The 26,833-nt window shown below is 39.9% G+C and overlaps 1 protein-coding gene across 1 annotated transcript in view; it reads right to left on the reverse strand.

The window, feature by feature from the left end:
- Nup160 (nucleoporin 160) overlaps positions 1-26,532 on the reverse strand; it is a 59,515-nt gene extending 32,983 nt beyond the window's left edge. The window contains exons 1-17 of the mRNA XM_028778491.1: positions 26,052-26,532; positions 25,677-25,788; positions 20,887-21,097; positions 19,377-19,599; positions 17,662-17,740; positions 16,043-16,157; positions 14,987-15,145; positions 11,975-12,052; positions 11,419-11,516; positions 8,804-8,888; positions 6,774-6,842; positions 4,304-4,387; positions 3,629-3,799; positions 2,161-2,260; positions 1,730-1,895; positions 1,042-1,169; positions 358-518 (exon numbers count right to left, since the gene is read on the reverse strand). Coding sequence (XP_028634324.1) covers positions 358-518; positions 1,042-1,169; positions 1,730-1,895; positions 2,161-2,260; positions 3,629-3,799; positions 4,304-4,387; positions 6,774-6,842; positions 8,804-8,888; positions 11,419-11,516; positions 11,975-12,052; positions 14,987-15,145; positions 16,043-16,157; positions 17,662-17,740; positions 19,377-19,599; positions 20,887-21,097; positions 25,677-25,788; positions 26,052-26,151 — 2,139 coding nt within the window. The 5' untranslated portion in view covers positions 26,152-26,532. The remainder of the gene's footprint in view (positions 1-357; positions 519-1,041; positions 1,170-1,729; positions 1,896-2,160; positions 2,261-3,628; positions 3,800-4,303; positions 4,388-6,773; positions 6,843-8,803; positions 8,889-11,418; positions 11,517-11,974; positions 12,053-14,986; positions 15,146-16,042; positions 16,158-17,661; positions 17,741-19,376; positions 19,600-20,886; positions 21,098-25,676; positions 25,789-26,051) is intronic.
- Positions 26,533-26,833: the final 301 nt, after the last annotated feature.

Genomic DNA, 26,833 nt, shown 5'->3' on the forward strand with positions numbered 1-26,833 from the left:
TGGGTTTCTTTCTATGCACCTCTCTTTATCTACTTCCCATGTTTACAATCTACATTTAAAATGTTTTTATTAAATCCCAACTGTACACACAATGTGAGCCGAGAGCCAGCATCTTCCTCTGCTTCCTAACTGTGGAGGCAATGTGACCAGTTATCTCACACTCCCCAAGTCACAATAGACTAGACCGCCACCTTCCTTAAGCTGCTTTTGTCAGGGGCTTTGTCACATGTATGAGAAAAGTAACTGCCACTCCTCCTCTCAGCTGGTGTCTGCAGAGCCCTGCTTAGGTTAACCTCAGGGGAGAAAGCTTCATATCGGGCTTGAGAGTTTACAAGTTTTCCCTCAAATAGTACTTACTGCATCTCCTAGCCTTGTTAATAGCTGCTGTAAGATCAAGAGGTCTCGGCAGATCAGGAATCGAGTGCTGGCAATTTTATACACACCTCTGCACACAATATATCCTGCTGTGCTACTACCATAGAGCTGGGAAAGATTCATTCGAACGTTCAAAGGCTGAGCTGTAACAAGAAAATGGAGTTAAAGGACCCATGTGGTAGGGAAAAGCTGAACCCTACACGTTGTCCTCTGATCTGTCTATGCACCACAGCATATGTGTGCATGTATGTATATAAAATAAATAAATGTAATAATTTTAAAAGAAAAAAAGAATTAAATGTATCATTTTATTTTTATTTATTTATTTTTTTGAGACAGGGTTTTTCTGTGTGTAGTCCTGGCTGGCCTGGAACTCAGAGATCTGCCTGCCTCTGCCTCATGAGTGCTGGGATTAAAGGCGTGACCACCATGCCTGGCTTTATTATTTTTAACTAGGCATATGTGTGTCTATTTGTATGTGGGTATGTGTATATGAATCAAGTGGCACAGATCAGAGATGTCAGATTCCTCTGGAGCTGGCTATGAGTCACCTGATGTGGGTGCTGGAAGGTAGACTCAGTTCCTCTGGAAGAACAGTCTGTCCTCTTAACCTCTGAGCCCACATCACTGTTTTCTATAAAGCACACTGGTTGTTTCATTGTTTACCTGGATCGAATCCCTTCTCCATCTCCACTTCTGTTTCATAATCCATTTCCCGTATAAGAAGTCCAATGGCATGGACGGGGTTTCTGATCTCTTGCAGTTTACTACAAATGTCTTCCATCACATTTTCTCTACATGACAATTAGAAAATTCCTATTACTACTGACAACATTTAAGACAGGCTCTATGTGTACGCTCACAGTAAAGCAGTGAAGAAAATCATTCTGGCACAAGATACTCAGGGTCCACATAAAATCACTCTCAACTTTTTAGAAATGACCCACAAAATGAATGTGAGGAAAATACCATCCAGCTCAGTTAAGGGATTATAGGAGAATAATACTTTATTATTTTATGAATTTGTTTTTGGAGCTGAATATGTTAACATCTGTCCCCTGTAACATCTGAAACAGGGGCTGCAGATGTTATTTAGGAGTAGAACACTGGCCTAGAATGCACAAGGCCAGGTTCTTCTGCAGGACTGCACATGTGTACACACAGACACACAGACACACAGACACACAGACACACACACACACACACACACACACACACAAATCTATTCAGAATCAAGGGAAATTACTTTAACATTAAACCATGACTTTTTATATACTTGACCATATATTTAAAAATCTGAGATAATACTGCTGAATTCCATTAGGAAATGTACTTTACCCTAAATTCTCCTTACACATCAATAGTGATCAAATCTTCCAAAATGTGTTCTGCAGCCTTCTCTGGAGATTGCAAGTTGTAACAACTGGTTTCCATCAAAACTGCCATGTCCATGGTAACTGACTCTCCAATCATCCGGAGGCATTTTATAAGACATAAGACATCCCGTGCCACATCTGCATCTATGAGAAAGAGAGAATGTTAACACCAATGTCTCAAGCCACGAAGGTCTATTGATTAGTACATTAAAAGAAACATCAGTAATTAGATAGAAGGGATCCATTTTCCATAGCATAGGTATTTAAGACTCTCCAGCTTAAAAAATATCTTCAGTGAGTGAAGTAAACTCATCAATACAGGTCACGGTGGTAATTGATAATGTTTAATTGAGATAAAATATAAGGTTCATATAGGAAGAGGGTCAACTATAGACAAAACAATTATTACCATCTGATATGGTCGTCTCATCCTCTGTCAAAAGGTGCTCATCAGGCAGGAGATATAAATGATCTACTAAGGAAGATGGTACCAGGAAAGACAGGTACCCCTGCAAGTACAAACCTTTCAGTTATTTTCTCTTAAATAATTCAAAAAGAAGACATGTAACTCATAATCCATAATGTATCATATAGACAACAAACTGTGCTATATATAATATGTATACATAATTTTACATGTCATTTATTAATACTTGGAAGGGTCTATGGGATGTAGCTCTATGGTAGAGGGCTTACCTAATACATGCAGCCCTTATGTTTATTTGATTCTCAGCAGAGACAGAGAAAGAACAATACTGTGAGCTAAGTCTTCCAATTTTTTACATGTGTCTGTGTTCAGCTGAGTGGTGATGTGTGTGTGTGTGTATGCAAGGCTACAGGATAACCTTGGTTGTCTTTCCCAGGAATGTAGTCTACTTCCTTTGAGACAGATTTCTCACTGGCCTGGAAATCACAAATTAGGGTAGACTGACTGGCAAGCTCCCAGGATCTACCTGTCTCTGTCTCCCCATCACGACCATAAGCACGCACCACTATAACTGGCATTTCTACATGGGTGTTAGGGTCTTTCTGCTTGTAAGGCAAAGACTTTACAGATTGAACTTACAATCTACAGAATATCCTTAGATATTGAATGGTGAGGAAACACCAAATTCAAGTTGAAAGATAATATAAAAAAAAAAAATTAAAAAAAAAGATGTGGTCTTAAGTCAGCAAGGAAATGGCCAGAAGAGGGTGCTTCACCCGCTACAGCTAGAGTTGCAAGTGGTCACCACTTGCCATGATTGCTAGGAACTGAATCAGGTTATTCTGTAGGTAGCAAGCACTCTCAGTCATTAAGTCATGTCTCTAGTCCCAGTATCTGTGTTGATATGTTATGAAATATTTACAGATATCAAGGCAGCAGTGGCTCAGGGGAAAAAAAAAAAAGAAAAAAGAAGGAAGAGAGAAAAAAGGAGGAGAAACAAATAGGAGGAATGAGGAAGGAAGAAGGAAAAAGGAGGAGGAAGGAGGAGAGGAAGAAGAGGAAGAAGAAGGAGGAAAAGGAGGAGGAAGAAGGAGGAAAAGGAGGAGGAAGAAGAAGAAGAGGAGGAAGAAGAGGAGGAGGAGGAGGAGGAGGAGGAATCTATACAGCTACAGCCAACCCTCGCACCAAAATCAAAGCTGACAAACAATGAGTATGAATAAAGGAAATGCAGAAATTCTTGTGTTATCACTATTACTGTTGTTTTTATTTGTTGAAACAGAGTCTTACTCTAGCTCAGGGTGACCTGGAATCATACTGGCATTCCCATGAAGTCTCTTAAATGTTAGGATATACAGGCCTGAGCCATCATGCTATTTTTGTAATTTGAAAGTACATCAATATAGACTCATTGAACTTTGCAGAGAAGCTCTGAATGCTCCAGTTCCCTTACTTTCTTCAGAAGGCACACCATGTTTGTGAGAGGATTCAAATGTAGAGCAAGAGGGTGGGAGAGGGCTTCCTGATACTGGAGACAGCAGGCATAGAACTTGCACCAGAATTCCTGTTGTAAAGTACGAAACTCATCCTGGGAGAATTCATACTCGGTTACACTTCCTTGGAGCTGACAAAGAAAAGTTAAACCTTTTGGGGTTTTTCCTCTACAAAATATTTCTTATGCATTAAATCCCATGGGATACATAAATATCTATCAGAATCCCTAATGAAAAGGCTTGAGCATTTATACTTTTGTTTTTTTTATGCATACTTTTTTTCTACTCACACCCCACCCCACTTCCCTTCTCCCTCTTGTTCTGGCCCCGCTCACTCCAGCCCCGGTCGCTCCAGCCCAAAGGTTTTTATTTATTTATTATATATAAGTACACTGTAGTTGTCTTCAGACACCTCATAAGAGGGCATCAGATCTTCTAATGGATGATTGTAAGCTACCATGTGGTTGCTGGGATTTGAACTTATGACCTCCAGAAGAGCAGTCAGTGCTCTTAACTGCTGAGGCATCTCACCAGCCCCCGCATTTACACTTTCTACTAACATGATAAAGATGATCAAGTTTGACAGTTCAACTAGACAGACAACATTATCATTCCCACTATTACCCACACCTCACCTCATTTTCAACAGCTAAAGTAATTTCCTTTTTTAGTTCGTTCCATGAAAGATCCAAGTTCCTCTCAGTACCCCGGCAGAAAATCTATAAAATTAAAAGGAATATTTTATAGCATTATCAAATACTCAAATTGAAGGAAGTCTGGCCTAAAAGGCCCTAAGGAAAGTACATAAGATCATTAAAAAAAATCAATTAAAATCAAAATAACTGGGGCTAGAGAGATGGTCCAGTGGTTAAGAGCACTGACTGCTCTTCCAGAGGTCTTGGGTTCAATTCCCAGCAACCACATGGTGGCTCACAACCATCTGTAACAGGATCTGACACCCTCTTCTGGTTCTGGTATGTCTGAAGACAACAACAGTGTACTCATATACATGAAATAAATAAATACATTTAAAAAAAAATCAAAATAACTATTGCCCATTTGGAGAGAAAGGTCTATGGGATGTCAAAGACCCACAGCCCAAGACCACACATAGAGAAAGCTAGTGATGATGGTGGGCACTCTCCTAGCAAAGAGTCTAACAGGAATTTGATAAATGTATCAATTTATGTTTTCATATCTTAATTATATACTAGATACTATGAAAAATCCTATTGCACAACGTTAATGCCAGTACTAAAGAGGCAGAGACAGGTGGATCAGAGCCTACACGCCAGCCTGGTCTACAGAGCAAGATGCAAGATTTAGAGTAGTCAGGGCTACAGAGATAAGGCCTGTCTTGAAAAATAAAAGACAAAAACGAAAACAAAAAACAAACAAAATAACCCAAACCGAAACAACGCAACGAGTAACTGTGAACAAGGACAAAGTGGTGACGAGAGGCAACTGAACAGAGCAGAGTGCCTCACTCCGAGGTTGTCATGTAGTTCCATCGGAGAGGAGACAGAGGACATACAGTAACCAGGTAAAAATGTGCCTACCCTGAAGAAAAGGTAAAGGCCTATAAACTGTCACACTAGTAATTCTAGTGCTTCAGAAATGAAGGTAGGAAGATCAAAGTTCAAGGGCAACCTGGGCTACACGGGGAATATGAAGCTAGTCTAAGCTATATAGTCAGATTGTCTTTAAAACACAATACCAGGCAGGAGGATCTCTGGAGTTCAAGACCAGCCTGGACTACAGAGTTCTAGGACAGTCAATGCTACCACAACAAAACCCTGCCCTTCCGTCCCCCCACACAAACAAAAGGGTGTGTGTTCTGCAGAACCGGTTCAGTGGTTAAGAGCACTTGCTGCTGTTCTTTTTGTTTTGTTTTATTTGTTTGTTTTTTGAGACAGGGTCTCTTTGTATAGCCCTTGCTGTCCTAGAACTCACTCTGTAGACCAGGCTGGCCTCGAACTCAGAAATCCTCTTGCCTCTGCCTCCCGAGTGCTGGGATTAAAGATGTGCACCACCACTGCCCGGCTGCTGCTGTTCTTGTAAAGGATTAGTAGTTCAAGTCCCTGTACCCATATAGATGCTCACCGCTTCCTCAGGCACAGGAAGCATGTGGTACACAGATACACATGCAGTCAAAACACTCATGCGCACAAAATAAAAAACCAAAAACCTCACAATAACAAGAAAGCGGAAGGGAAGCCAGGCAGTGGTGGCACACGCCTTTAATCCCAGCACTTGGGAGCCAGAGGCAGGTGAATTTCTGAGTTCGAGGCCAGCCTGGTCTACAGAGTGAGTTCCAGGACAGCCAGGACTACACAGAGAAACCCTGTCTTGAAAAACCAAAAAAGAAAGGGGAAGGGAAGAAAGTGGCAGAGAAACTGTTTATTTGTATTTAGAAAAATGGTAAAGATCTTAAAGTGGATCTGCTGTGTACACAACTAATCCCAACTACAGGGAGGTAGAGGCAGAAAGATGAGAATTTCAAAGTCTGCCTCAAAAACAATATAACAAACAAATAACAATAAAACATTTTTTAAAAAAATAGTAAACAACTTTTAAGTCATAACTGAAAACAAAATATTTTCTGAGATAGTTTCACTATGCAATATATAGACAGGTGCCACTAATTCATTACCCTTCTGCTTCAGCCTCCTGAATCTTGGGACTGTAGTCATGTATTACCATACCTACCTTGAAGCTAAAATATTTTAAGTCGCCTATACTCTGAACCCTGAACTTGGACCCTCACTGTACTAACAAAAGGGCATAAACAACATATAATCAATCATAACTAACCTAAAAGCTAACCTTTTAATCTCTTTCAAGTATGAAGACTACATGCAGCATAGTGTTTGCTGGTATATAATTGGACTGTGGCATGCTCCCCTAATTACTTGGAAAAGCATTTCCTACTCATTCCTATCTCTCAGTCAGGATTCTTATTTTGTGTAAAGAATGTCAAAACAAATTACAATACTATTTACAAGCAAATATATATAAAAAAGAAATAAAAGAACAATCAATTATACAATACAGCAATAAATTCAGGAATAATTTTAAGTAAACATTACATATTTTCTTGCTCACCTGTAAAGCTTTGCATAAAGCTGCATTTATGAATTGTCCTGGTGTAAAAAGGCTCCGCAAATACATTTCCTATGAGAAAATCAAAATAAAAGCTATTATGATTCTGAAAAAGATGAAATTGGGAAAAATACAAAGGAATCTGTGACTCCAACATGTGGATTTTCTACTACATGAATTGGAGACTCTGCCCTTCTACCCTTGAGCAATAACAAGATACATTGCAGAAACATGTTTTTACAGAGTAAGTGAAGACTGCAATGCTTTGGGGGTCAAACTGCTATATTCTCCTGAACGCTATGCATTCTTATAGAACCCTACTGGGTTCTGAAAAGGTGTCAGCTGTCAATCTTAAATGCAAAGGGTGGACACAGCTTGTTGATGCTATGCATTGGTAAAAGAGCAGTTAGAACAAGTTGATTTCAAAACCACTGTCACAAGGACTCACATATAAAAGAAACTGACAATAGGTAATCTAAATCTAACAAAATAAACTGCAGAAAACTCACAGGAGTATAGACTAGGATAGAAAACTGCCATGCTGCCTCATTATTTTGAACAAGTCTCATGAACCAGATTTGCTTCTAAGCATCAAGTCTGAGTGATCATCATCATAGATTCTTTTCTTCTGAGCTTCTTGGTGGGTGATAACATGAGTACAATAGAACAAAAGAACTAATAATTAGTTCAATAGAACTAATAATCAGGAAGTGACTTTGGCTTTAAAGAAAATCCAAAAGCTAGTCTTTGTTAACTGTAGTAATAAGTAACATTACCAAGGAACTCTAAGGATTAACACTTGAACAACATTCAATTTCAGATAAAGTGGGGTTTCCATGAGTGAAAATCCTTGTCATTTCAGCTCAGCTTCCTAAGGCATCAACTAGAAACTTTCCTTTATTTAGCATAAGATATCTCTGAAAACATGGAGACTGGCCTGTTGTGCTTTACTGCATATTATCTTGACCAGAACAGTTTGTTTGTTTGTTTTGTTTTTTGAGACAGAGTTGCTCTGTGTAGCCCTTGCTGTCTTGGAACTCTCACATCTGCCCGCCTCTGCCTCCCAAGTACTGGGATTAAAGACCTGCAACCACCACCCAGCCCTTTATCAGATTTTCAAGCCCTTGATATGGTGCTTTGGATTGAACCCAGGTCTGGCATATGCAAGTTCTCTACAATCAAGCTATAGTCTTCAGAATTTATGTGAATTCCACCTAATGTTTAAGCAGATGGAAATACTAATTACTAAAATATGATCGTTACATATTACATAATCATTATCATGCTATATTTCACAAATGTATATAATTATTATGTCAACTGAAAGGTTTGGGGGCTGGAGAGATGGCTGAGTGGTTAAGAACACTTGTTGCTCTTACAGAGGAACCAGTTTTGGTTCCTAGCCCACATATGGCAGCTTATAACTCTGCAATCTGACACTCCATTTTGAACTCAGGGCATCAGGTGAGCACAGGGTGCACATACATACATGAAAGGAACAAATGCCCATGCACATAAAATAAAATTCTCAGCCACCAAAATGGCTCAGCAGGTAACACTGTAAAGGCATTCGTCACCAAGCCTGATAACCACAGTTCCACTCCTGGGCACACATGGTGAAAGGAGAAAACTAACTGCAGAGTTGTCTTCTGACCTCCCTATCTGCACTGTGGGCATGTGTGTCACATTAGCCCAGAACATATTAGCCCAGTGAACACATTAGGATTTAACATATCACCCAGACCACACCAATTCATCACAAGGACTCAGGACCGAGGTACAGCTGTTTCCTTCAAGACAGTTAAACACACAGAATGTAGACTTTGTCAGGACAAGAGGTACTATCTGAGACCAAAACCAGGAAGGAAGCAGAATAAAGAGATGAAGCCTTGAAAACACTATGCCAGCCCTATCTGGGAGCAGATGCTGAACATCTCAGCTGTATAAGCCAATGTACTTGCCTTCTCATTTCAGTCAGTTCAAATTAGTAAAGCAAGTGGCTCTTACAATAACATGATAGTTACCGTACTTACTCTGGGGTCTTGGTCGTCTCTGATGACAATTTCTTCTTCTGGTAGAGACTGCATAAAAACTGGATTCCACTGACCTGCAACATTACTACAGAAAAAAAGTTCAAAAGTTTACCAAAAAAATGGCCACACACTTTGGCAGTATCTGAGTAGGAAAGGCCTCATCAGTGAATCCCTTGCAACCAACCACAACTTTACCACTAAGCAGTTTTCCTTACAATCTGTTCTTACTGTCTGTGTCTGCACAGGTGCAAAAATGTGCATGTCCTTGTGGAGGCCAGGTCTCAATGCCAAATGTCTTTTTCAACTCTTCTCCACCTTGTTTTACATTATGTACTCATTTTATTACTCTTGTGTGGTGAAAGCAGTTACACAGGTGCCACAGCAGACACATGGAGGTCAAAGGGAATCTTCTGAGTGTCTGTTCTCTCCTTCCACCACGGGTTCTGGAGACTAAACTCAGGTTGTCAGACTGCCACAGCTAGCACTTTTACTTACTGAGCTACTTCACTAGCCCCTGGCCTTATTTTTTTGAGACAGGGTTTCTCACTGAATCCAGAGTTCACCAACTTAGCTAAACTAAGCTAGCCAACAAGCTCCAGGGATCCTCATGTCTGCCTTGCCAGTGCAGGATTCTAAGCTTGCACTGCCCGGACTGACTTGCTGTTACATAGGTGGTGGGGATCTAAACTCAGGTCTTCATAAATTCATGGCAAACACTGCCAAATAAGCCATCTCCCAGATCCAAAGTTCTATGTTTAACAGGCAGCATCCTCAATTTAAAACCTGAAATATAAATCTACCAACAGCTGATTTTTACTATGTACTTAAATTTTACTAGATATTATCTAAGATGCTATTCTTGACACTATTCATGTTTGCCTTACAATCTCCTTCAAGAACGTGTTGGACTCAATTTGTAGCTGGGGAAATGAGTCTTAAGGTCTACCACAGCTGGTAAGCTGCTCAAAACCCTGAATTCAGAACCTAAGCCTTTTTGTTTAAGACGTGGCTTTACTCTGTAGCCCTAACTGGCTTCAATCTCTCAATGTGCTACTTACTGTACTAAGTTCCAAGCTCATGGTTTTTGAATGCTACCTATAAGAACTAAACTAATATTTTCCAATATCTGGCTTTGGATCAGAATAGACCTTTTTATAATTCTATTATGAAGTTTAGTGTTTAGGGTTCAATTTGTTTAGGTGGTTCTCAAAGGAATCTTTTTTTTTTTTTTTTTGGTTTTTTTTTTTGTTTGTTTGTTTTTTGTTTTTTTCGAGACAGGGTTTCTCTGTGTAGTCCTGGCTGTCCTGGAACTCACTCTGTAGACCAGGCTGGCCTCGAACTCAGAAATCCACCTGCCTCTCAAAGGAATCTTATAAGTAGGACGTTTCACACTTGATCTTAGCCAAAAGGCCAATGAAGTGTTTTAGTGGTTATGTATTTGATAAAAAAAAGTTTAAATCTGTTTATAAATATATTTGTAAATATTAGATATTTTTTAGATTAAGCTGGGTGTTGTGGCACACACCTTTAACCCCAGGACTAAGGAGGCAGAGGCTGTTGGATCTCTGAGTTTGAGGCCAGCCTGGTCTACAAGAATTCCAGGACAGCCAGGGATATTCAGAGAAACTCTTGAAAAACAAAACAATTTTTAACATTATTTCTGAATCATGTATATGGTATATGTGAGTCAATGTGAGTGTACATGTCCCAAGAAGCAAGAGGACTATGACCCTCTGTAGCTGGAGTACTAGGAAGTTAGTTATAAGCCACCCCACAGGTGTGCTGGAACTCAACTTCAACCCTTTGTAAGAGCAGTCTGAGTCTTAACTGTGTTGAGACCACAGTGAAAAAATTTAAAAGCAAATCAATGTACATTTAGATAAAGTATATCTAACAGTAGATTACCAAACATTAAATCGTACAATACAACTTTATATCATAAAACACTAGTTTTGTACTATAGCTCATTTTCTCTTCTTACTTGTCCTCTCCTTCCCACTTTCCCTCCCTCAAGGTATCACATATTCCAGGCTAGCCCTGAACTCACTATGTAGCTGAGGATGACCTTGGATTTCTAACCCTCTTGCCTCTACTTCCATCATTCGGGAACTGCAACCATGCTTGTATGAGGTGCTAGGACCTGAATCTAGGCCTCTGAGTGCGAGGAAGGTACCCTACTCACTGAGCAATATTCTCAGCCCTGAAGTTAATTTTCTCACGAGGAAAAACGTTTCCTGTTTTAAAGTTTTAAAGAACCATACTAGTTCAGTCTATCTCTGATATTAAGGAAATTGAGAATAAAAAATAATTTCAATGTGTTTGTTAAGTTGTGGGCATAAAAACATTAGATTACTAACAGTGAGATTCCAAATTATTGTTACTGTTTTTGCGGTACCTCTCCTATGAAATGTGGTATTTTATCTTAGCTCAATCCTAAGCATATTTGCTCTAAAATCAAAAAAGGTAACAACCACAAAAGGCAGCACTTCACAAAAATCCAGACAAGCACATCAGAATTCTTTGAACTAAATATGTGGCTCTACATGAAAAGGTCTCATCTCAGCATGGCTCTGCCTGGGGTAAAGCAGGAAGATAAAGGTTAAATATTTCCATACTGTTCGAAGTTGATATATTTCACAATTGTTTGGTTCTCAGCATCATGCCACAGTGCCCAGATATCCGTTGAGGTTAAGGCAAAATCGACCAATGTCTCCTAGGAAGAAATGGGGAAAAAATAACAAAGAAAAGGAAGCAGAGACTAAGCTTGCATTGACAAGAGAACAAAATGCATAACAGCACAACATGCCACATGAACTTGATAAAACCCAACTTAAACTGTTTCTTTACATGAAGAGGGGATGGAGAAATGGTTCAGTGGTTCAGAGCACTGCCTGCTCTCCCAAAATACTCTGGCTCAATTCCAGCACCCACGTGGTGGGCTCTCAACTGTCTATATATGAAATGCCTTAAGAATATAATCCCGTAGCAATACAGTGGGGTTAAAGAATACTGCGAGACTTGACTTGGTAACTACAGAAAGTTGCTAAGCTTTGGAACTCCCGTGTTTAAACGACCCTGCCTTAGATTCAAAAAAGCTATGACTACAAGGGCAAGCAACCTCACCATTTCCTTCCTGTGCCTGTGTGAAATGCACAGAATGGTTTAACTTACCTGAGAAGTGAACAGTGAAGAAATGTGATCTAAACTATAGCGATTATTCTCAGTGCTCACCAACTGGAAAATGCAGAACTGTTGAGAAACAAGTTAATAGTTCATCACTTCATAGAATCAACATGTTATTCTTCTAAGGAGAGAATTCACAATTCTGCCTCTGAGTGCTGGGAATATAGGTGTGTGCCACCAGACTTAACTAAAATATAAGAAAGTTTCCATCTTAACCATTTTTAAGAATGCAGCTTATATATATTGACATTGCTGTGCTACCCATATGCAGGACTCTACATCTTGCAAAATTGAAACTTTACTCCCATCAAACAACTCCCCTTTTACTCTCAGTCCCTCATACTTCGGTCATATTGCCTCTCAATAACCACTATGAGTCTATGATTACTATTTTAGAAACCAAGATGGGACCCTATGTTTGATCCTCAGTGTTTATGAGTGCCCAATTGTATGTACACATGCACCCATACACTTCCTATAAAATTAACTCCAGTTCCAGGGTGATTGATCCAATGCCCACTTCAAGTATTCATAGGTTCATGCATATATGTAGCGCACACACACACACACACACACGTAAACTTAAAATACACAATTTACAAAACATAAATACTATACATAAATTATATATAAACATATAAAAGTATTTTTCTTAAATGACAGTTGAAGACTAGGTTTAGTGCAGTGGTAGAGTCATTGCCTTGGGTTCAATTTCAATCCCTTACACTAGAGGAAAAGACAAAACAAAAACAAATTAAGGCACAAGATACTTATAAATAGTATTTTTGACAATTTTAACTAAAGAAAATTCACTGTGCACTGACAGTGTAATGATCTGTGCCATATACCATAGGTAGTAAGTTAAAATCTTTTTAATTCATGAGGACTCAAGTGTGTATGGAGGACAGCCTGCAGGAATTGGTTCTGGAACTGAACTCAGGCTGTCAGGCGTGGCTGCAAACACTGGGACCCACTTAGCTGTCCTGACACCACCCTCCTTTAACCACTTTTTTTAAAAAAAGGGTTTTTTTGAGATAAGATCTTTTGATATAGCTCTGATTGCTTTGGAACTATGTAGGCCAGGCTATCCTCAAACTCAGATTTGCCTGTCCTTGCCTTCCAAGTGCTGGGATGAGAAGCATGTGCCACTATGCCTGACTTTAAAAAATGTTATTTTTAGAAAGAGAAAGTTATAATTTTTTTTTTTTTTGTTTCCCCAGCAGTGGGGATTAAAACCTAGGACTTCACTCACTGAAGGTAGTTTTACTATTAAGCTATAGTCCCAGCATCACAAGCAAGCTATAGGGAAAAAAAACAAAAAACACTGAATTGTCTTCTGAGAAAAAAGAGGTGTATGAAATATGTAGGGGAGCTGGAGATGGCTTAGCAGATGAGAAGACTTAGGGAACTGGGCCCATCACTTGAATCAGACAGCTTGCTTATTCAGCTCTGAGGGACCTGACATCTTCTAGACTCAACGGCACCTGTACACGTCTGCGTGCATAGTTACACAAACACATAAGTACATACAAAAAATAAATCTTAACAAGTAGAAAAAAAGATCTATGTAGGGGATAAAGGTATAGTTTAGTGACAGTGCGAACGTGTAGTATGTATGAAGACCAAAAATAAAAAGTGTTGCACACCTTTAATCCCAGCACTTGGAAGACACAGGCTGGTGTGGATCTCTGAGTTCCAGTTTAGTCAGTGATACTACACAGAGTCTGTCTCAAAAAACAACAAATGAACAAAAACCACAATAGAACTTAATACCACACTAACTCCCTAAAGAATTAGAATTCACCAATTCACTGTGGTATCTGTTATAGTAAAAATAAATGTTTTATTAAAAAAAATTCCTGTTCTATGTCTATCATTACAAAAGTGCATACCAAGTAGCAAAGTAAAACGTGTATTGTAGAATGTAGCCCAAACAAAACAACAAAATCCCGAAAATTCCAGTTGAGTACATGAGTTTCTCAAATGGCTTGTGACAAAAAATGAATTTATTCCATTTAATTCTTCTGGACACTCTTAAGATGTCCCTTAGTGTGGCCTTAAAACCATGATAATCCTCTTGCTTCAGCCTTCTGGATGCTGGGATTAAATATATATATCATAACCCCAGGCTTATTTAATTTTTATTAATTTAATTTCTTATTTACTTAGTATTCATGTATGTTGTAACATGGGCCATGTCACTCAGAGAACGACTTTAAGGAGGTTCTCTTCTACTGTGTATGTCCTGAAGATCTGACTCAGGTTGTCAGGCTTGAAGGCTGGTATCTTTACCCACTAAGCCATTGTATCAGCCCTGTCATGAGAATTTCCACTGTGGAGAATAGGGGGTAGGGTCTCAGGGCTCAAACAGGGAAAGGACAGCAGAGTCCAACCAGACTTCTAAGCAAGACAAAAAAAAAAAACCTAGCATGGGGAATAAGAGCTCCAGTAAGTAAGGAAGACACATCCTCTATCTGGTAGAGTTACAGTAAGCTTGTTCAAGTGTTGCTACATAGAATGCCTATTACCATGCCAAGCACACAACAATCGGCTATTTATTACTTGATTACACTACTGTATACATTCTGTATGCCTCACCTATCAACACCACCAGGATCTGGGAGGTGAACATTTATTTCTAAACATTAATTTCACCATAACTACTTCCTAATACACTAACATCTGCATTCCTTTTCAGCAATTTTATTTTCTTCACCTAGATTTTTCAAATCTTTCTAACTTTCCCTTCAACTTCTCTTTAATCCTTACCACCCCTTCCCAATTTTCTAATTCATGTTACCAGCACAAAACCCAATCACCCTTCGAACAACTTAATATTTTAAACAAAGCTAAGTGGACTCAGTGAGCCTGATATTTCCCCAAATCAATCCACAAAATTTATGCACTCATGCATGCACGCACGTGCACACACACATGTGCGCTCGCGCGCACACACACACACACACACACACACACACACACACACACTTCATTTCATACCTGTCCTCGTTTTGGAGCATGCATATATACTCCTAGGTAGAGCCCCATGGAAGGGGAATAGGCGAGCCGTAATTTATGCCCTGTGCCTGCAGTGAGCCGAAGATCTTTGTTTACAGGGACGTATTCCAGCATGTCAGCCACCATCAGGCACATTTGGTCCTGCCCAAGAGAAGAGTTAATAGGTGATGTTCTAAGAATACTGAGGCTAGAAATACATCCTTAACCTTTCAAAAAAGTCTGGCAGAGGCATACATCTTTAATCCTAGAATTTAGGAGGTAGAGGCAGTTGGATCTTTGTGAGTTCCAGGCGAGCCAGTGCTACACTGCAAGACCTTGTCTCAAAACAAAAAAAATTACCAGCTTTTTTTTTTTTTTTTTTTTTGCGGATCATCTAATCAACATGCATTAATTCTTTCCTTAATTTTATGTATATGTATGTTTTGCCTCCATGTATATCAGTGTACACCTATGTGCTTAGTGCCTTTGGAAACCAGAAGGTGTCAGATTGCCTGGAAATGGAGTTACAGGAAATTATGAGCCATTATATGGGTTCCGGGAATTGAACTTCAACCCACCGGAAGAGCAGCCAGTGCTGTTAACTACTGTTAGCCAGGGCCATCTCTTCAGCTCCAACATGGATTTTAATAACAGTTGTGGGGACTAAAACCACCAGTTAACTCCAGTTGCAGGGGCTCTGACACCTCTTCTGACATCCACAGGCACCAGGGATACATGAATTACACATATCTGCATGCAAGCAAACAGTCAATACACATAAAAGAAATCTAAGAAAAAACATTTGAAACAGTTGTTGCCATTAAGTAAAGAGTGTATCTCATATTATCCTTTTAGGTCTTATAGGGCCCATAATTCTCAAAATAAAAAATATAAAAATGTATAGAAAATGTTAATTCAAAATGTCAAGATCTGAAAGAAAATCATGATTTTTAACCCAAATGATCTGATCACCCTTATACGAAGCAGCAGGACTGATTTCAATCCTTCCGTACTTCACTCACATTTTTAACTTACGCCAACCATAAGTGTAGTACTTACCTTATAAGACCACATTCGTAGTTTATGATCCTGACACAGGGCAAAAATAAAGGCATCATGTTCAACACAATGAACAGCAAGACTCAGGGCACGATCTGAAGGCCCATGATCACCCCTAAAAACAAAGAACAAACTTTAGAATTTTCACTACTGCAGATAAGTGAATCATTAGAATTTGTAATTTAATAGGTAAAATAAAATTGTAAATGGATATTCTTAGCAGAAAGAACATGAATTTATATGCTGGTATACGACAAATACGTTTATGCTATTACTGTAAAATAGAATATGGTCTATATCACAAAAAAAGTGACTCATTTCATATTGGTTTAGTAATGTCCTACATTAATTCTTATTTTTTAACTTTCAACCTATAGTACCCTTTGTTTGTTTGTTTGGTTTGGAGATAGGTTCTTATTTTGTAGCTTTGGCTAGCTTAAACTCACAGGTATTTACCTGCCTCCTAAATGCTAGGATTAAAAGTGTATGTAACTACATTAGGCTTATTAGATCTTTATAAAAATAATACTTTTTAATTGCATATTTATGTCAGAGAGAGAGGGAGAGGGAGAGGGAGAGGGAGAGGGAGAGGGAGAGGGAGAGGGAGAGAGAGAGAGAGAGAACATCAGGGTTCATGTGTGAAGGTCAGAGGACAACACAGTAGCTGGTTTTCTTCCCTCCAGCATGTGGGACTTACAATAGAACTTAGGGTGTCAGGCTCTCTGGCCAGTGCCTTTACCTACTGGGCCATCTTACACGCTCTACTTTAGCCATCTTCCAGAAAACTGGATTTGGTTAAGCCAGGGCACAGCATGGGATTGGACATTGTGAAAATATAGAAGAATGGTGTCAAAGTGTGGACACTGCAAATAAGGCAGGTTCTGGAGTGTGGCTTTCCTCAGGCAAGACATCATGCCATGTACTCTTCTGCTCCGTGCAGAATATGCCATGAAGTACAGCTGGAAGTAGTAACACAGGATTACAACTGAGTCCTTTGAGTTCTTGTAGGACATGATTTACTGTTGGGGTTAGTCTTGTACACTGTGTATTCAGATGTTGAGTTCTGTGCCCCAAGATCAGGTTGCAGTCTGGACATGGGCATTGAATTGATCAATGTGCTATAAAGAATGCTCACCAATAATCTGACTCATTATTAAAAGGTTAGAGTTTGTGACTGGGAAGGAGAGAGAGGAAGGCAGGAGTTGAGATTGAGTAGGAAGTCTCGGGTAGGGACTACAAGGAGGAGGATGAAAGGAGGAGGAGGTGGTTTTGGTTGCCATTAATTAGGATGGAAAAGGAGTACAGATAGCAGAGGCTACCCAGGAAGACACTAATTTGGCAAGTTATAGGGCATTCATGTGGGTTTTAACAGCGTGGAAGGAAGAACCTGCCTAGCACAGAACCAACAGCTAATTAGTAATTATATTTATCGTTTTATTAATTAATTAATTAATTAATATTTAAATTATTTATTAATTTATTTATTAATAAATTAGTATTTCTGTGTCATTTTCTTGGGAGCAAAACAGGCAAAAGTGGGGTAGAAACTTCCAATAGATATTAAGATGCAAAAGGGGGGTATAGCACCTCCAAAAAAAATATTTATAGCAGTAACTTACCTTATAGCTGTGGGCATCCAGCCTGTGAGCAACCGCTGCATCACTGAACTCTGTTTCAGTTCCACAACTGATGCTATCCCTGCAATGATACCCAAGAAACCTCTTGATTTTAACCTAGAGAAACCCAATGCCATGAATGATATGACGAAGAATGAGATCTTTATATGACAGGGCTCTGTGTTTTCTATACCAACAAGGTTCTTAAATGTACTTTTCTACATATATCATACTTAAAATACTTTCAATCAGTATGAGATCAATAAAAATGGCATTTTTTATATTCTTAGGAGAAATGCCTTGCCATTTGCAGACAGCAACATATTCTTTCACTCAATAGGCTCATTTCATATTCTTATCCTTTTTTTTGGGGGGGGGAAGGAGGGGGGTCGAGACAGGGTCTGTGTGTAGCCCTGGCTGTCCTCGAACTCATAGATATATCTACCTCTGCCTCTCGAGTGCTGGGATTAAAGGCGTGTGCCACCACTGCCCAGCCATCTCATATTTTCTTAATCACTGGGTGCTTTTCATGTGGCAGTAGTTCTAGGTGTTGGAGATTCACTAGTCAATAAACAACTGCCCTCAGGAAACTTCACATTTTATTGTTGTAGGATGAGAGAAGCAGGGGGTTAAATTAGTAGCAAAAAAGACAAAAATGAGTATTGCTGGCATGTCTGTGAAGGGAAGACTGATTTCCAAAAGGATGGTCAAAGACCTCAATGAGGAGACACAATTAAGAACTAAAAACATCGAGGGGGAATTAAAATGTAGGAATATGCCTCACGCCTTTAAAAACTACAAAAGGGCATGTAGCTGGTATTGAGGACAAGGGAGAGGAAAATGAAATGAGCTTAGAGACAACAGTGGGGCACTCACAGTGAGACAAGTACAGAGCCTGGGGTTATTCACATTATAACGAGCATTGTGATAACATGGTCTCATATGACCCAATCAGCTTGTTTTTCACATTTATTTACATATAGGGATGCTTTGCCTGCACATGTATATGCACACCACCTGCATGCCTGATACCCTTGACGTCCAGAGGACACCAGATCCTGTGGAGCTGGAGTTGCAGACAGTTATGAGCGGGAATGTGAATGCCTTAGAAATGGAAAAGCAGCCAGTGCTTTTTAACTGCTGAGCCATCTTTCTAGTCCCCCAACCAATTTTTTGTTTGTTTTTGGTTTTCGAGACAGGGTTTTTCTGCATAGTGCTGGGTGTCCTAGAACTCCCTCTGTAGACCAGGCTGGCCTCAAACTCACAGAGATCAACCTCCCTATGCCTCCCAAATGCTGGGATTAAAGGCATGCACTACCATTGTCTGATTACTCACATTTAATATATTAATCTGCTCAAGAAGTTCCTGAAATGGGAGGACAGATCTGGAGACATTTAGGACATTATAATGCAGGCAAGAGACAGTGGTGACTTAGAAGAGGGATTAGTTGTCAAACATGGTCCCAAAACTCATTTGTTTTATGAGGGTGGGAGAACTAGTAATCTGTCTCTGTTAGACTCAGAATAGGCTACTTGATATATTTCTGTTTTCCCATACCCAGCTCCATTCTGGTTCCTCATCCACTGAATAAAGAAAGGTAAAGCAGCACGGACTGAGCAAGCAATAACAAAGCAGAAGTAGTACAGACTGACTGGATGGGAGTGAATGTTTCAGTGTCAGCACTGATGGATGATTCATGCTCAGTGCCCATACTTACCAGGTATGTCATAAGGAGGGAGCTTAAGAACAAAGATACCACCAGAAGCAGATGGCAGAGCAAACAGAGCCTCCCCATCACTGCTAAGCCAGGCTGCAGAAGTGGTGGAACTTGGGGATAGTCCAGGTACTGTTGGAATTAACTGATAGTTGCAAGGATCTCTGAAATCAACTTTTCCAATGTCAGTAAATATTGATTGCATCTGACTTTCAGTTACCAGCTCCTGTAATGGAAAAGAATACTTTAAAATAACCTGAATTTTATTTTAGTTCCTTTCAATTACTAAAAATGTTTATTGAAAAAGATGTTGAGGGGTTGAGAGGATAGCCCAGTGGTTATAAGCACCCATGACTCTTGAAGAGGATCTGGGCTGTGTTCCCTGCAACTACATAGTGGCCCACAATTAACTGTAACTCTGATTCCAGGGATCTGATGCCCTCTGTCTCCCGCAGGCACTGCATGCATGTGGTGCACTTACATACATGCAAACAAAACAGCCATACACATAAAATAAATCTTAAAAAAATTGCTGAGGAGAGACAAAAGCTTCCTCTCCTCCCTGCCAGTCAGACTGCCATTATGTAACCCGGGTTGGCGATGAACTTCCTCTGTATAGCTGAGATTGCTCCAAGACCTGAAATTCTCCTGCGTCAGACTCCCTGTCTACTGGGTATAGATGGGTACTGTAGTACCTAATGAAAATTATCTTTTTTAAAGAAAGAAAACTATTTTATCAAGCTAAAATGTCTGATTTTTATTATTGAGACAGGGTCTCATACAGTACAAGCTGGCTGTGAACTCTGGTATGATCTTAAAGCCCAATCTTTCTACCTGCATCTCCTAAGTAGTGGGATTACAGGCACAAAGCTCAATTTATGAGGCTGGAACCCAGGGCTTTGTTTATACTAGACAAGTACTCTATGACTGAATAACATCCCCAACCTCATTATTTCAAACAGTAACTATAAAGTATGCTACATAAGGGTTAACAAGAAATCTAATTTTTTTTTCCATCTCAAAAATAATTTCAGTCGCCAGGCGGTGGTGGCGCACACCTTTAATCCCAGCACTTGGGAGGCAGAGGCAGGCGGATTTCTGAGTTCGAGGCCAGCCTGGTCTACTGAGTGAGTTCCAGGATAGCCCGGGCTATACAGAGAAGCCCTGTCTCGAAAAACAAAAAAAAAAAAAAAAAAAAAAAAAAAAAAAAAAAAAAAAAAAAAAATCCAGTCTTCTTTTTTTTTTTTGTTGCATTTTTTAATAAAAGATTTACTAATTTATTTTATGTGTGTGAGTATATTATTGCTCTCTTCAGACACAACAGAAGAGGGCATCAAATCCCATTACAGATGGTTGTGAGCCACCATGTGGTTACTGGGAATTAAACTCAGGACCTCTGGAAGAGCAGATTGCGTTCTTAACCACTGAGCCATCTCTCCAGCCTTCATTTCAGTCTTCAATCTGTGATATCGTAATATGGGAAACAAGTTACTGCACACAACAATCAACTTACACTTCTGTACATACGGGAAGGGTGTGGTAAAATTAATCTGTGCACTGTCTGATTGGTTAATATCAAGATTATCACATGATTCTGAGTCTCAGAGACATGAACACCACTGGGTAAGATGCTGGAATTTTGGAATTTTAGGCGAACAGCATTATTCAACAAATTTAAGTCCAGTGATTCCTCCACCAGCTCCAATGTATCCCCAGAAGTCTTCCTGTTAAAACAAAGACAGATTTGTTTAAAGTTTTTTTTTTTCCTCAATGACTGCTGCAATAAAATGTATAGAAGTATATAAATGAACTCTCCTGATTTGAAAAGATTAGACAGTTGGGAGGCAGAGGCAGGCGGATTTCTGAGTTCGAGAGTTCAAGGCTAGCCTGGTCTACAGAGTGAGTTCCAGGACAGCCAAGGGCTACACAGAGAAACCCTGTCTCGAAAAACCAAAAAAAAAAAAAAGATTAGACAATTCAACATGGACCCACACTCTTTTCAGGGTCTCTCTACATAGCCCTGCCTGTCATGAAACTCACTACATCAATCTCACAAAGATTCTATGGCCTCTGCCTCCTGAGTGCTGGAATTAAAGGGGTGCATCACCATGTCTGGCTTGGACCACTTTTCCATTTAAGAATATATTATATAGATCTATAAAACACAGTGCAACAAAAAATCTCTCACTATGGTAATAGTAAATATACTTCCTATTTCCTTAATCCTAATTCAACTATATAAAAATTAAACTACCCATCACTTGTAGAGAAATGAGGTATTCATGTCCACTATATCACCAAACAAAATTGTTCCTAAAATAATAAGCACATTTCCTTTTTCTATTATTTTTTTATCATATTTTGAAAAACAGCAACTTTATGAGTTTTATACTTACTGTGTAAAGGTCAGTATTTCTTTCTTTTGTTGTTGTTTTTTTGTTTTGTTTTTCGAGACAGGGTTTCTCTGTGTAGTTCTGGCTGTCCTGGAACTCACTCTATAGACCAGGCTGGCCTCGAACTCAGAAATCCACCTGCCTCTGCCTCCCAAGTGCTGGGATTAAAGGCATGTGCCACCACCACCCGGCTGGTCAGTATTTCTTAATATTTTTAAAAAATATAAAAATAACTGCATGTTGAGTATATCAAGGTTAGTTTCTTCACTATAAAAAACTAGTCCAATTTCCTAGCCCTCTTCAAAGAGAGCTTCTGAATAAACGAAGTAAGATCTTTGAGTGCAGAATTACCATGTATATCTGCAAACCTAGGAAAAGTGTCTGAATCAGAGCTGACATTCAATAAATGCTGTCTGATAAGATATAAATGCAACTGGCAGCAGGGAGGTGGGGTGAGGTGGGGGCTTTGTTCAATCCAAGTCACAACACAGGAACCAAACTGTTTTGTTGAGAGTCATCAGCCTGAATTTAAATTCATATAATTCTAATTACCCTCTATTGCCTGTGCTGTCCTTTGTGTCCATCACAAATGCTGTCATTTTCTCTTACTGTGAAAAGTATTTCTCACTTTTGTCTTCTAAGAACTTGTCATTTTTAAACATCTTTAATACATACTTACTGGTCTATGTCTACATGTAGTTTGGATCTTGAATATCTTCCAAAGTCTTATATGTTAAAGGTTTAGTCCTCAGGGCACTACTGGGATGTTATAGGATCTTTAAAAGGTGAGGTCACAGGTCCAAAGGAAGAATAGCTCAATTCTGGACCAGGACCTCTAAAAAAGTATGAACCAAAATGACTCTTTCTCCTTAGACCCTAGCTGCCTTGCTTAACAAACCCACAGGTTCTCCTCAGACCCCAGCTGCTTCAACAAACCCAAAGATTCTCCTCAGACTCCAGCTACCTCAACAAATCCACAGATTATCTTCAGACCCCAGCTACCTCAACAAACCCACAGGTTCTCCTCAGACCCCAGCTGCTTCAACCAACCCACAGGCTCTACATCTGCAAATTCAACTAGCCAAAAACTGAAAACACCCAAGAAAACAAACACACAACCTGTTTGTACCTGGACTCTTTATTCTTCCCACCATCCTCCTATACACACTATTAACATCATATAAGACATCAAAACACAATTATTTACACAGTATTAACATCATATAAAGCATCAAAAGTGGGCTAGAAATGAACTAAAGTATGTTGGACATGCAGATTATTTGCAAATACTATGTTCTTTAAAAGTATGAAGAACTAGTATCTGCAGAGGTGCTGAAACCAGTTCCCTAGATACAGAGAGACAACAGCACTTCAGCTTTCTTCTTAGGGCCCTTTTATTTATTTTTTTTTTAAAAATTATTTATTTATTTTACTTATATGAGTACACTGTAGTTATCTTCAGACACACCAGAAGAAGGCATCAGATCCCATTACAGATGGTTGTGAGCCACCATGTGGTTGTTGGGAATTGAACTCAGGACCTCTGGAAGAGCAGTCAATGCTCTTAACCACTGAGCCATCTCTCCAGCCCTAGGACCCTTTTCTTAGCAGCACCAGGTGACATTAATATCTTGCTGTGATCACACTGACTTCAGAATAAAATGAACTTTTACTTGAAGCAATAATCAAGACTAAAATTTAAATAAAGAAGCCAACCAACTTATTCTTCTTAACTTTTAGCTTTTAGTTTTATCCCTCTGCCCCTTTTGAAAAAATATATTCTTTTATTAATACTGTTCTAGTCAGCTGCATATGATGGCCCATATCTTTAATACCAGCACTCTGGAGGCGAAGGCAGATCTTTGTGAATTAGAAGTCAGCTTAGCTACATGGTGAGTTCCATAACAGCCAATAATACACAGTGCGACCTTCTCTCACCCTGACACCCTCACACACAAAAAAAGTTAACAATTTTGGGGCTAGAAGGATGGTTCAATGATTAAAAGCATCGGTTGTTCCTTCAAATGATTCAGGTTTGAATCTCAGCACCCATATGACAGCTCACAACCATCCATAACTCCAATTCCAGGGACTCAGACAACCTCTTCCGGTCTTCAACAGTACCAGGCACACATGTGGTGCACATAAACATATGTAGGTAAAACACATGAAATTTCTTGGAGCTTAATCATTTCAAGTTCTCTTCATTTTCCTTGTCCAATTTATTTGGCTTCTTTCAAATATGTATCAAGTGTCATGAATCAACTGTTTGCTTGATAATGACAGGTGACATCTCACCTAGAAGTTTCTCATCTTGACTCATTTTACTGATATTCAGCCCTTTCTCTTTGGATTGTCATATTTGGTTCATGTAAATTGTAGTGCTGTTTTTGACTGAGGTGACTGACTTTACTCACAACAGAGGAAAAAAAAAAAGTTATGAATGAATCTAGGCTTTTCTATTCGCTAAGAGTAAAAGTTCTAAAAATAAAAATCTATTGATCTTTGCTGAGGGATAGATAACCTAGCAGGAGATAGTTTAAAGCAGCATAAAAGAAAACACCAGGAACATATTCTGTTGCTATTCTTAAAAAAACAAAATGGACAAAAATTACTCACGGCAGGTCATACAATTTAAGAAATTATAATACATACTATGGTGGTTTGATTAAGAATGGTTCCCATAGACATATATTTGAAAGCTTAGGGAGTGGCATTAGATGGTGTGGCCTTATTGGAAGAACTGTCACTGGACTTGGGTTTGAGGTTTCAGAAGCTTGAGCCATGCCCAGTGGCTCACTCCTTCACTCTGTTGTCTGCTGATCCAGATGTAGAATTCTCAGCCACCTCTCTAGCACTATGTCTGTCTGTGTGTCCCCATGCTTTCTAGCAAGATGACAATGAACCAACCATCTGAACCTGTAAGCAAGCCTCAATTAAACGCTTTCCTTTATAGGAGGTGCTGTGGTCATGGGGTTTCTTCACAGCTATAGAAACCCTAAGACACATAATACTATGCTTAAACAAAGCCAGGCCTTTGACAGGATTTGAGAAGATTTCTCCAAGGTGCAGGAGTCTCTTCCCATCCCCTTACCAATCTCCATTTGCATCCTTGTCCCCAAAACCAAGTCTCCCTCAGTTAAAACATCGATCTTTCTAAGAGTGGGATTCTTTTGCATCCATCCTCCTCCTTTCAGTCTTTCTTTGATATTCACATTCTTGGTACCCTGGACTCCCCTCTAACCCAGCTCTCAAGGTCTGTCTATTCCCTTCCATGGTATCTACTTGATCCTTCTTTGCTCATGCTTAGCTAACTTTTCTGATCCTTAGGATCTCAGTTTAACTGTGACTTTCTATACCCTCCCCTCTCCTCCCCTGCCAATACCATCTGATTATACCATTACTTCTTATAGTTCATAGACTTTTCTCTGGGGCATGAATATAAATATATAAATATAAATATATATATATATATATATATATATATATACCTATGTTATATCATTAATGTCTTTTGTGTGTGTGAAACTGGTACAGCAAAAGTGGCATCCACTATATGTCTACTATTTTATAGCTACAATGTCTTACACCATTTCCTAGTACTCAGCGCCAAGAATGATACGTACAAGCTTAATCTCATCAATAGAATGATGCTTCAAAGACTATAATGATGTTTTGAATTCAATTCATGGCTAACATGGGTCTTCAGTGTTGTATATCAACTACATTCCTTTAGTTTTATCCAGCTACAAGAATACTTCTAGAACTGATTCTGACATGAACACGGAGACACTGGTTCTCTTCCTGTGTGTGGATAACTGCTAGACGAAATTAACTTGGAATAGGTACAAATATTTACACATTAGACAACCCTACACCTCTGTAGGTGAGGGAGGAAAGCAGCACTTACCAATGAATGAACCTGTTTCTGGTGATGGAGAACAACTTGCCACTTTCCACATAATAGAAGCCTCCTGCGCTCTCACTGTATTTCACCGTTCCAAAGGCGGCACTTGCAGCTCCTACAAAATGAATGTGGTGGGCTTGCACACGTGGTTCTCTGGGGGATGACAGGCACTGAAGAGTGCTGAGGAAGCAGAGTGTAAGGGACTGACAGTGCATACAATAATAAGTGGAAAAGGGAGAAAGAAGTCAGGCACAAGACAGACTGTGTGATGCACAGGCTTTAGGCATGTGGACTTGGATAAATCAGGGGAGACCAAAGGCCTACTTGGGGAGCCCGAGGGAAAGCAGTGGCTCCCATTCTCCCAAGCCCTTTCCGTACCAATGTCGCAGACTGTAAATTCCCGAAAGTGCCTGGGCCTTTCGCGTTCAGCTCCGCTCAGTTCCACGAAGCTCCGTTCCAGCGATCCCGCCGCCGCCATCTTCCCGCCGTCGCCGCGAGGCCTGACGGGACAAGGGCGGGTCACGTTGTACCGTCACTTCCGGGGGTGTGACGCAAGGCGGGTCTGGGCGACTTTAGCTGGCTGAGGACAGTGGGTCGGAGGGTCATCTGCGGCTTTTCACCGCGAGAATGTGGCTGTGGCGGGAAGAAGATGCCTCGACTCGCGGTCACTTCGGAGCGGCCGGCGGCGGGCGGCGGCGCCCTCTCCCGACTGCCTCGAGCAGGGGCGGGGCTGTATGTGTTTTCATTTTGAAAAACGGGCGCGGGCGAGAGCGGCGGGGAAGAGGCCTGACAGGTACACTCAGCTAGTGGTCACCTTCCCCTCCCTTAGAGTGTTGGCGTGTAAGTTGTTACCCAGCCGCTTCATCGTTCAGCGAAACAAGGAAGGAAAGTGAATGGAAGAGGAATCTTTTGTGTTAGCATTTTTGCGAGCCTTTTTTTACACACCCACAAACACATGTTTTGAGATGGCAGCTCAGGTTGGCCTTTGAACTCTGATCCTCCCACCCCAACCTCCCGAGTAGTAGGATTATAGGCACTTGCCACCCTGACCGATACGAGTCGGATGCATTGAATTACATTAATGCTTCAACCTTCTGAGGTTACCAAAATGCAGTACAATTTACAAACGTGTAAGGAATTGTTTTTAAAATTTTTCTCTG

This window comes from Grammomys surdaster, unplaced genomic scaffold (assembly GCF_004785775.1).
Source record: "Grammomys surdaster isolate TR1022 unplaced genomic scaffold, NIH_TR_1.0 338, whole genome shotgun sequence".
Classification (NCBI taxonomy): Eukaryota; Metazoa; Chordata; class Mammalia; order Rodentia; family Muridae; genus Grammomys; species Grammomys surdaster.